This window comes from Pocillopora damicornis, chromosome 6 (genome assembly GCF_964200805.1).
Source record: "Pocillopora damicornis chromosome 6, jaPocDami1.2, whole genome shotgun sequence".
In the NCBI taxonomy this organism is placed as follows: domain Eukaryota; kingdom Metazoa; phylum Cnidaria; class Anthozoa; order Scleractinia; family Pocilloporidae; genus Pocillopora; species Pocillopora damicornis.
The window spans coordinates 9,779,130-9,790,854 of record NC_142675.1 but is presented as its reverse complement, the minus strand read 5'-3'; the positions used below and the strand labels follow the sequence as shown (position 1 = coordinate 9,790,854).

The following is an 11,725-nucleotide window of genomic DNA, read 5'->3' as shown; positions in this document are numbered from 1 at the left end:
GTATACACATTCTCCATACTCTTTCTCTATACATTTCCTGAGGTGCTAACAAGGAGAATTTGTCTGACAATCAAGAGGTTCTTTAGTTGTTGATCATTTTCGTTATTCTTTTGACTTCTATGTCTGATTCAGAGGTGATAATCTAAGGAGAAATTGTATGCTGGTCACTCTTAGGAGCCAAAGGGTTATACTGTAATTGTGAAAGGGAATCATTGAAAAAAATTATCTCTGGTTCTTTTTACATACTCTTTTCATCCTGTCTGCAGCTTAAGAGCCATCTTTGTAAGCTCATCATCAGAACTATTAAAATACAAAAACTACTTCATTCTAGAAAACCTAAAAATTACATGGTTTGATAGACATTTAGTGCCCTCCTCCAATTAAAACTCCTTTGTAATACATTTTTTCGTGTCAACTGTCCTATTGGCTTATTCCAATAAATCTGCCTCCTAAAAAAGGTTTTCTCTTGTTTCAGAATACAAAGAGGGTTTCACCTATTTCTTGTAGCAAAGATTCACATAGGAACTGTTTTGTGTACAACTCTTGCAGCAATTACTTAAAATAACTTCTCTGGTTGTTGACAAGCAAATTGTTAGTAATGCTTCAGGGGTTCAGTAAATTGCCGGCCATCACTTTCTGGCCAGTTTAAGTTACATAACATTCTAAATGTACAAAGAATGGGGCCAGTGTAATTTGGACAAGCCTATTTGAAATCATGGTTGCCAAGCACTCTCAATAACAAATTACATGTAAAGCTTTGAAGTACAAGAGATATTGATTAATTGCCTTAAGGTGATTCCTCAGTTTTGTACTGCACATCCTGTACTGCGCATAAGAATCATAATTATCAGGGGAATGATGCATATGCATTCTGAGAACACAGTATTGTTTTTCAATCCATGGACTGGGTAAAGAGGTATGATGGTCTCTGATTCTTGAAAGAGCACTGTGATCAATTTTTTTTTTTTAAATAATTTTGGTGAACAATTTATCCCCTTTAAATTGGGGAAATTAAACCTTCTTTGAAGGGGAAAAAAGGTAAAGCTGAAAGTGTGCACAAAGCCGTAAGTCAAGGATGCAAACTACAACCTTGAAAGGTACAACTCAAGGAATAATTTGAGTCAATGTCCATTACATTTCTGCAATTTTCCCACAAATCATCTATTAGTTGTTCCATTTGCTCAAATCTTTCTTTCTATCAAGTTATTTTTAAGTGTTCCTTTAAAAACCCTTGCTTCCAGTTGTAGCAAAATGTATTGTGGACCAATGAAATAATGAGAGTGATTTTTGCCAGTACAGGCATAAATGGGGTAAGTTTGGCACATTATATCTCCTATACAAGCATGGTGACCTATCTTTTTTAATGTATTTTTTGAAACAGACATCGTTAAATTCACCTTAAAAGTGAATCCACAGGGAACACGACCAACTAATATGCAATTGGTACTCATGTACTCCACAGACTGAATGTTGGTTAGGCATTTTTGTGATACACTGGTGTATAAAGATGTCAGAAATTTTCTTAAGATGTTATTCATCTATTCACGAGCACAGGACAAAACTGAATACCACACCATGGAATTCCATACTCTGATGCTCTATCACTGAGCTACAGAAAATTCTCCCAAAGGTAAACTGCAGTTCTCATTAGCTCAGTAAAACAGAGGAATAAGTGTTATGGCTTATGAGGAGTTGAAACCCCGACCTCTGGATTCATTGCCATGGAGATACAGAGAAGTATGGGATTCTCTTTAACTCAGAGGAGCATGGAATCCAAAGGTCTGCCATAATATTCCACATCAAGATTGGGACTCACTTTTCTTTACTTGTACCATGCTTATGACATGAGAAAAAATATATATACTTCCTTAATTCACTACAGTACTTAAAATTTATTATCTTCTTTATAGTTTGTTTACTCAGTCAACTAAATGAGGAAATGTATTTTCATGAAATATGAGTATATTGAGATATGCAACCCAGCTATCCATGAAACTCTCTGGTGTTGGTTTCCTTTTTCTCCAGTGATGCCTATAGTTAAAGCATAATAGATTTGAATAATTTACACCTTCCTATGCGTCAGCCAACAGATCTGACAGATTAAAGATTCATTTCTGGTCATGTCACATCTTACTTCTACTAGTGTTTTAAAAGTTTTTAATGCATTAAATTGTTTTAATTGTCAATTTTTCGAGGAGGCGAGCGTGGCCTAGTGGTTAGGGCGCTGCACTTGTAAGCCGGAGGTCCTGGGTTCAAGTCCTCCTCCCTGCCACTGGATGGATTTGTCTTCGGTGGCCCCGAATTCAACTCCTGCATGCTTTGTAAATAGCCAACTGGTCTGCCTCCTACCAGTTGGGGTTTTTAACGAGTTTCTGTTCATTTACGATATTTGTTTCCTTATTTACAGTGTCCCCAATTAGCACAGCAGTGCTAAAATACACTGACACTTAAATAAAGTTATTATTATTATTATTATTATTATTTATTATTAATAAAACTAAATGTGTTGGTTGATTAGAGTCAAAGAAGGATAAGATTTTGGCAAGATTTTAAGCAAATGTGGATCAATCCGAAGCGAATTTGCCTCACGAAATTTTGGTGTGTCAGCATTATTCAATCAGGGCATTACATTCTAAAATTATCATATTCGGTTGAATGTAAACTTCGCAATTAACTTTAGTTTAATACGAGTAGCATTCAATCAGCTACATCGCCCTTATTTTAAATTGAATGATAACGTCTTATCGATTCAGTTGAAGTAAAATTATTACTTACATGTTTGAACGACAGCGCTCTCTGCTTCGGCTTCTCTCTGTACTTCGACTACGATTTCTTGATTTTGAGCGAGATCCAGAACGTGTATGGTAATTGCTTTGGTGGGCATATAGACTACGGTATCGATTTAAGACACAAGTCTCTCCATATCTTGACATTATTATATTTAAAACTTGCAAAATCCGCAATGATACGAGCACGAAGTGACCGGGACAGCAATAGGAAAATGGTGACGAGCTTGTAATTCCAGGGCCCACGCGGTCGACGTTTCGGAGTCATGTAATAACTCTCTCAAAACGTATCTTTTTCGTTTCACAACACATTTGGCTCATTTTGAAGAAACGATGATTCATATTTTTCTTTGAAAAATTTTAAGCGTACCATTATCGAAATCATTAGCTAAGTCCTGTTGCGTGATTCAAATCTTTGTCGCAATCTTATGAGTCACTATCCATGTCACTTTACATAGCGCAGGAGGCAAGACAACATGGCGATCCATGTTATGTAAGGGGTCTGCCTAATGTGCGAGCCAGCGAGTCATGCGAGTCACTGTGCGAGCCATGCGAGTCATGCGAGCCAGGTTGCGAGCCATGCGAGCCATGCGAGCCATGCGAGCCAGGGTGCGAGCCATGAAAAATGAAAAATAAAAATATATCAAAAAACAACAACAACAAAAACATCTCTGTCTCTAAAGACTACAAAGAATGTGTGACTTCGATAGTGTTATGTAATCTATACAGTACTGATGTTATCTGAACATTGATAAATCGTTTTACTACCAAGACGCATCTACAAAGGTATTTTTCTTCGACATTTTCTCTCCTTTCAAAACATAATATAACAGATCTTAAAATAAATAATTAAACAAATAAATAGCACGAGATAAATACAGTTACATCACGTTTTAGAATCATCTATGAAATTAAAACCGTCGCTACATGTCGCTAGTGTCACTCGCGTCATGTATCATTTAATATACAGCGTTATGTAATTTTTTCTTACGTTTAAATTGTGGCTCGCATGACTCGCATGGTTTTTCTTACGTAAAAACCGTGGCTCGCACCTTGGCTCGCATGGCTCGCATGTTTTTTCTTACGTTAAAACCGTGGCTCGCGCTGACTCGCATGGCTCGCATCGTGACTCGCTGGCTCGCATATTAGTAAGACTCTTATGTAAGTGGCCAAGAACGAACGAAGAACGTGATTTGTCGCTTATACGATCTGATTTGAGGCAGTGGAGTCTTTTTTAAATCTAATTTAAAACAGTTCAGTCTTGAATATGTCTTAATTCTTATTCTTTACCATGGAAGATCTCTGTAATCATGTCAACTGCGTAGGAAAATGTGGTTGTTCATCAACACCATCAACTTATGCTCAGTCTCTCTCTGAAATGGACTTTGAGAGAGGAATCTGGTAACTCTGTTTACGTCCCCATCCAGCGCAGCTTAGGAAATTGTTGGACAAGGGAACAGACCCTAATTCAAGGAATGGCTCGGGATAAACAGCGTGGGTAAATCATTTCCTTAAGCGCCGATCAATTCCAAGTTTCAAGAGCCCTCTGCTCTCCCTTTCGGGGCGACCCACGCCATAATAATAACAGAAAACGATGTTATTTTCGGTCGTTGGTTATTGACAAATCCCAACCCCACCTCTATACAGGGGACACTTGTTCTGATCCCGAGGGTGTCTCATGAATGGGGCTCTCACAGTATTTCCTACTTACCTACCCCCAGCAAATGCACCTGCCCAATCTAATTGTGATATAGAAGTTTGCAATTGCTTCTCACAGGTGAGCTACAGTGAAAAAAATAGCAGAGGAAAGGCTGGACAAATTGTAACTTGTCTGCCTTATGCTACTTGGCTGTTTCTGCCAACTCAGTTATGAAGCTCAATGTCAGAAGCAGAGCAGAGAGTGATCTTCGTTTTTGAGTAACATGGGTCACTTGTGCAGTTTACAACTTACCAGTTGTTTTGATTGTCTTTTGTAAAGGAAATCATAACAGTATTTTTTTTCACTCAAACCAAAGTCATTGGACCTTGAAAACAAATAGGAGTTTGGCAAAGATTTATCAATGTGATTTATGGGTTATCTACCTGTATCTTTTTTCCTTCACAGCATTATGCTAGCTGCAGTGGCCATGAAGAGGTGTGTCAGTTGCTCCTGAAACAAGGAGGAGATGTGAATGCCCAGACAAGGTCAGGCAAAGTATCATCGCCACACAGGGCAGCATACTCTGGTCACATGTCAGTGATAAACCTAGTTATCAAATATGGTGCTGATCCAAGACTTTGTGATAGTGATGGACAAATCCCTTTTCACAAGGTAATAATGAAACTTTTGTGGTTTGAAATGAATGTAGGTCAAAGTGGTTCGATATAGTTTTATTTCTTTGGTGTTTCCCTTTGTTTCAGAAAAATTATTGTCAGTGATTCTTGAACAAAGGAAAACTACAAAACAATGGACCTAGATCTAAATAATTTAAAAATGAGTCTCAATACTGTAAACATCTACATATAAGCCGCACTCTTTTTCACAAAATTGAAGCCAAAAATCAAGGGTGCGGCTTATCCGTGGATACATCTGTGTTTGGAGTTCTCAAAAACCTAATTAATATTCATAAAACTCCTAAAGGAGCCATTTGTGTCTTCGAGTGTTTATCAGCGAATCTTGCTCTCCAAGAGTTCTTTCAAGTGATTAATTTTCGCTTTACTCAAACAACTTTCATGGCAAATTTGTTGACTGCATCATCAGGCTCTTGTTCTGCATAAAGTTTTTCACCTATTGCGGGTTTCCAAACATCTTTAAACACTACCAGACTACTCCCAACATTTAAAGCTTGGTTACTGAGCACTTGTTTGTTTTCTTTTCTGTTTCACTTTCTTTAGACTTGATAAATGTGAAAGATAGCCACAACTTCTGTCAGTGTTTCGAAACCTTGATTGTTTGTAGCAATACAACTCTACTGAAACTTCAAACTTTATTGTTTTTATTTTTTTCCAAATTCTGCGCTTCCAAATTCTGCGCTTCCAAATCGGGAGAGCGGCTTATCTACGGATGCGGCTTATACATAGATGTTTACGGTATATCCATGCAAAGTAGGGATGTATGTTTCGCTCAATGGTGATAGAACAATTATTATATTATATATAAGAAATCTTGTTAACCTTTTCACTCCCAAGATGTTGTTAGTGATCATTCTCCTCACTCTCTGTCATAAAATACTTATGTTAGTTTGGAGAAGTTGATATTGGATCAACTAATGATCCCCTATATAATGGTTTTCTTTACTCTCATCACTTTTCTGATTGATATTGTATTGATATGGAGAAATTCTGTCTTGGAGTTAAAGGATTAACAATATTTTCCCAGGATGTTGAGAATAGTTTTTTTCTCTTTTTTTCAGCAAGGATACTCTGTTAATTACCGGAAAAAAAAACAGTTTTTTATATTGCTTTGTCTTTTCATTACCATCATGAAGATATCACACATTCCCCCCCAGAGGAGACTAGCTGGTTCTAGTTGCAAGTGTGGGGTCAATGTCAGTATCTGAGCAACTAGGCACCTACCCCTTCCCTAACCAAACAAAAGTCAACTGATATCAAGTTACGTTTAGTGTTGCTGTAATTGATCTCAAGTGTGCTGGGCGGTCAAAGAGGATGTGATGTAATCCTCAGCTAAAGAGAGCAAGTCAATCTCTAAAATTTCTTGAGTACTAGTACTGAAAAAAAAAATTGTAAACATTGTAAGCAAAGAAAATCCAGACTCTCATCAGGTTGTAGAGCAGTGGACTGCCCTGAAGAAGGTCATGGGTTTGAGCCCTAGACTGGACCAACACTCAGGGTCTTAAAACAACTGAGGAGTATGTGCTGCCTTTGCTCTGACAACTACAAATGATTAGACATTGTATTCTTCTTGGACGTTAAAGTACATCTTCTATCAAATAGTTAGCAGGGGATGTAAAAGAACCCATGCATTTCACACAAAGAATAGGTAACATAGCTCCCAGTGATGTGGTCTGACCTTGTGTCCAAATATTCCTAAATTGGGGGCACCTGCAAAAATTTCCCTCCAATGTAAAATATTCAATGCAGTCTGGCCATAGTCCCCTGCAAAGTGTTGTAAAGCCCATTAGAGCACCTATCATTATGGAGAATGCACCATAAAAAAGTTAATGCATTATTTTCATCAGCATCATCTCTATCAGGACTCAGTCCAATAATGCAGCCTCTTTATTATTAAAGGCATACTCAACATCTTCTTACTCTACCTCCTCAAACAGCAAAGGACTCACACTCTCAGATGCTTTGTTGGGACATGCACTCCCTCTTAATGTTGGTTTTAAGATACCATAGAGGCATTGGCAACTAACAACATTTGAAAGGGGAGCAGGGAGAGAGAACATCTTGAACGTTTTCAAGGAGAAGTGTCCCAACTTACTCTGTCAGGGAGTGTGGGTTGTACTTTGGAGTCAACTTTATAATACCTCAACTTGCCTTGCTCTCCATACATGGTCTATTAAAGATTTGTGATAAGTAGGACTCCACTTTGTACCCAATTAAACAAAATAGCTGGTTAGGGAATCAAACTCTCAATGTAGGAGCTTACAGTACTAAAATTAATTATTTCTTTTGCCTAAATTGCAGGCTGCTGAAAAGTTGCACAAAGAAGTTGTAAGATTGTTTGTTGAGTTGGATTTCAGTCTTGTAAACGTGAAAGATAAAAATGGAAGATTACTTTCTGACCTGGTATCCTTGAAAGAACTTTCCTTGTTAAATATGCTTTAGCTACAAGAAACAGTTATACACAGTCTAGCACTCAACTTGTTCTTATCTAGGTGTAGTCCATTCTTAAGATATGGAACTGCTTTTTCATGTTGGTTTTCATCAAGTTTCTTTCCATTTTTTTAGGATAATAGACTACAGGTAGTTCCTGCTTTTCAGCAAAGTCAGTTGTGCAAGTGAAAAACAAGATTTCCTGATGTGCAGCACAGAGCTCTGGGAGTGACATGCGCAAAAGTAGGACTTTTTTTTGTTTGTCTTACTCCCAGAGTTCCACTCATCCTAAAATCATGTTTTTTCCTCATTTTTCTTGGCTTGTGCAATGGACGTCACCTAAAGGAGGGATTGACCATTGTTTATCATGATGAGTGTAACCATGCATTGTATGCACTTTTGACAGAGGTTTTGTAAAAAATGTTTTTAAGGGCTTTATACCAGTATTTGCTCTCATGATACCTTGAACACCAGAAAGCCGGGATGTGGTTACCTTAGACAAGAAGAGCACTTAAACATAAATTTGTGCCAATGAGGGTGTGAGCCTGTCATGAATAGAGAAAATGTTGAGCAGTTTTATAGAGTTAAATTTTTAATAACACAAAATATTTGAAAACATTTTAATTGCAAAGGAATCATGAGAGATAGAAATCATGTTAAGCTGGATATTGGTACTAGATAAAGCATGTGATCCTTCATAGAGTACGATCAGGGTTTGGAACCTTGTAACCAAAAATCAATCTGAAGTTAATGACCAGAGAATTTTATTAATATTAATCTTTGTATGGCCCAATTCAGACATCTTTCATAGACAAAGATTGGGTAAGAATAAATATATCTTGTTGGGAAAAAGCTCTGAACAAACTCTTCTCTTCATCATTTACTCATTTCATTTTTATGTCTAACGACAGAACTTTATAACTTTTGCCTATGTTGGCAGAATTCTAATGACACTGCTGGAGAGATTAGTGCCATAAAATTATATTCAGAGGGCCTTCTTGTAGAGTAATATGTTGAAAACTGATGAAGATGTATCACTGCAAAGTCTAAAAATTTTACAGATGTATGTTTAGTTACCCTTTGATGTCTTAATCCTTTGCACCTCCACATCAAGACGCAGTTTCTCCATACTGCTCCTTGTATATTTTTTAAGGCATTGGGAAGGAGAATTTGTATTTCAATCGTGAGCTTCTTTAGTTTTGATAATTCCTTCATGATTGATTCAGTTGTGTTGCTACAAGGAGAAATCAGATCTTCGTCACTCTGAGGAGTTGTAGGGTTGAGGAACCCTCACAGCATTGTTAAATCAACAAAAGTGGACTTTGAAGTTCAAAGTTGTTAGCATAAATGAGAATGAATTATTTAGTTTGAGAGAAAACTGTCACAGCTATCTGCTTTCAAATTAGAACTTTGTGTGCGCTGCTTAAATATCCTGCAGAGCAGGCTTAGTTTTGCCGGGGCAGTGGTCAGTATTTTCTTATAATTAGTGAAAATTATAATGCAAGCTGCCATTTTTAAAATATTATAGCAGTAGAAGTCTAGGAAGAGAGAAAATCTTTTACTAAGGGGGTGATACTCTTACTCTAAACCAAACAAATTGGCCGGTTACATAGATCTTGCCCTGCATGGAAGCTTGCACCGCAGGTTATTGCCACAATGGATCGTTTAAACTTTATGGACTATAATCTGTATAATCCAGTTGAGACTCCCGCAAACTCAAGAATTTCCTGAATAAGAACATGGTTCTTGTTTGAAGATAATGTTAGCAACCGTAGAACTTCCTACGATCCAAAGTGGTGGCTAACAGAAAATTCAAACATTCTTTTTGCTTATATTTGCTTCTACTTTTGATATATTTTAGATCTTGTTTCCCATTTTTTCTAGCGATTCTTCGTGATACAAGACATTTTCATCAGTTTCATAGACATTTGCTTTACCAGTGGAGGCTTGTTTGCTGAACTCAATAGCGAGGAACTCCCTTCCCCTTCCCACCCCCCCCCCCCCCCTGTTGTTTAAGCGTCCGAAGAATGTCGCGACTTTAGGGTCTTGTTTTCTTCTCGTCCTGGTAGAAGTCTTTCTTAACCCTTTGACCCTTAAGACTGACCAGCATCTACTTTCTCCTGAAAATAAAGTCAAACATTAAGGTCACGAGAACAAAGGAAAAGAACACCAACTAAAGAAGCTATTGATTGTTAAAAAATTATCCTTGTTAGATCCTCGGAAAATGTTTAGAGAACAGCATAGACAGAAGAATATGCTATAGCAACGTTGGGGTGTAAAAAGGTTATTATCCATCTTTTTCTGTGATTACTTTTATCTCCACAACGCTGTTTATACCACTTGCGTGGATATTTTACCCATTTTACTGACCTCGTGCCAGTTGGTTCGATGGCTTTCGATTGTCTGGTCCCTTTTATTGGTCAAAATAATGTGAAAGGGTGAATTGCCCCGATTAGTAGTCAAAGTAAAGAAACCAATCAGACTATTTCTCTCAGAAGGACACAAAAAATGCAGCTGAGAATGAAAAGAAGAAACATGGTCAACACTGGACTTATGTGCTAACTAACAGTCTGCGTACTGGTTAGGGTCACTGGTGATATTTCTTTATCTCTTCAACGTTTTTTCCTCAAACTTCAAGCCATTTTACCAACCAAATTTTACCAGCCAAATTTCGGAAAATAGGTTTACAAAACGTGTTTCGACATTATACATGTTGTCTTCAAATGCTCGCATGACAATTTAAATTTAACTTTGCATATGACGACAACGGCGGCAGTTCCTCTTTTACGTGATACAATGTTATTGGGCAAGTAAATATGAATAGGTACAAATTTATAACTGAGCAAATATGTGACCTCTCACGCGAAAACGTTCCTTACGGTTTGCCGTTTTGAAACGGATAGCCGTTCGTAAGCCGTTCATCAGCCGTTCGAACGGGATGGGATGCCGTTCGAACGGCTTGAGCTATCCGTTCAAAAACAATTAGGAGCCGTTCGAACGGCTGGAGCTATCCGTTCCAAATAGATTGGGAGCCGTTCGAACGGCTTGAGCTATCCGTTCAAAAAAAATTGGGAGCCGTTCGAACGGCTGGAGCTATCCGTTCCAAAAAAATTGGGAGCCGTTCGAACGGCTTGAGCTATCCGTTAAAAAAAAATTGGGAGCCGTTCGAACGGCTGGAGCTATAAGTTTCAAAAAAGTTGTGAGCCGTTCGAACTGGATGTTCGTGGCGAACGGCAGGCGATATGTTTTGAAACCGTAGCTTACAATTCCTTTGGAAAGGATGTTTCGAGCCGTGATCCTGTCAAAGTTAATAGTCTTCGCACTGCGATCAGTCAAGAGTACATCGGACAGACTAAAGTTAGTTTGGTAAACACTTGAAGGTTCCTAATATAGCGTGTTTCCCCTCTGCAAGGAATTAAACTCTGCTTTGTTTAGAGCATGCTTGCCAAACCAACAGTACTATCGCGTGGGAGAATAACAGTAACAACATAACAACATTCAACACGAACTTTGTAAATATAAGCATTTTTTACAAATGCCTTCATGAATAGTCACGGTTCTCTTTCTACTCCTCCATCATCTTTAGTTACCTAACATTCGATTATCGATACACATTTTTTATTCAAGATCAAGTTTATTCAACTAGTTTACCGAAAATGTTTTGACGTTTGACAGTATGCAAATATCAAGCGCTTTTGACTGAAATCAAAATAGAATCTCATGAGGGAATACACCGTACCGTCGGCAAGATGTCAATCCACTCATTACCAATGCAAACACAAAGCGTGTGTGTTATTCATATGCTGAGTTGAAAACAATTACTCTCCATTTGTCCAATAAAAACTGTAGAATTTCGATCCGCATGCCTCGCTGATTCGCTTTTATTGTACACACTCACATCAACGCAGCGGACAAAAATAATAGCACCCGCTTCTTTGTTAACTTAAAAAAATTGCTTGCATCAAGGTAGCGAAAATTACTCGGCACATCGTAAAAATTGTCTCTATAAATTGTGCCTGTTAGTTCTGAAGATACATGGTGTGGAAAGCGTCGCCTGTGTTCGGAAACGAGATGTTTACAAAGTCAATTAATGGCGTTACATTACGAATTCTGGAAATGGTTGCATGACAATTATTTTAAAAGAGAACGCAGACTATTACCGGCTTTTGTTTCTCCCC

At 37.9% G+C, this 11,725-nt stretch overlaps 1 protein-coding gene and 1 pseudogene across 2 annotated transcripts in view; one reads left to right on the top strand and one right to left on the bottom strand.

Moving 5' to 3' along the window:
• Positions 1–2,967, bottom strand: part of LOC113675506 (NKAP-like protein) — a 45,251-nt gene extending 42,284 nt beyond the window's left edge. The window contains exon 1 of the mRNA XM_089208924.1: positions 2,799–2,967. Within this exon, the coding sequence (XP_089065050.1) occupies positions 2,799–2,933 (135 nt within the window). The 5' untranslated portion in view covers positions 2,934–2,967. The remainder of the gene's footprint in view (positions 1–2,798) is intronic.
• Positions 2,968–3,949: 982 nt separating this feature from the next.
• On the top strand, positions 3,950–7,708 carry LOC149043846 (uncharacterized; annotated as a pseudogene). The gene is made up of 3 exons (XR_016187482.1): positions 3,950–4,284; positions 4,891–5,097; positions 7,419–7,708. The product of XR_016187482.1 is annotated as an uncharacterized LOC149043846 (transcript).
• The last annotated feature ends 4,017 nt before the right edge of the window (positions 7,709–11,725 follow it).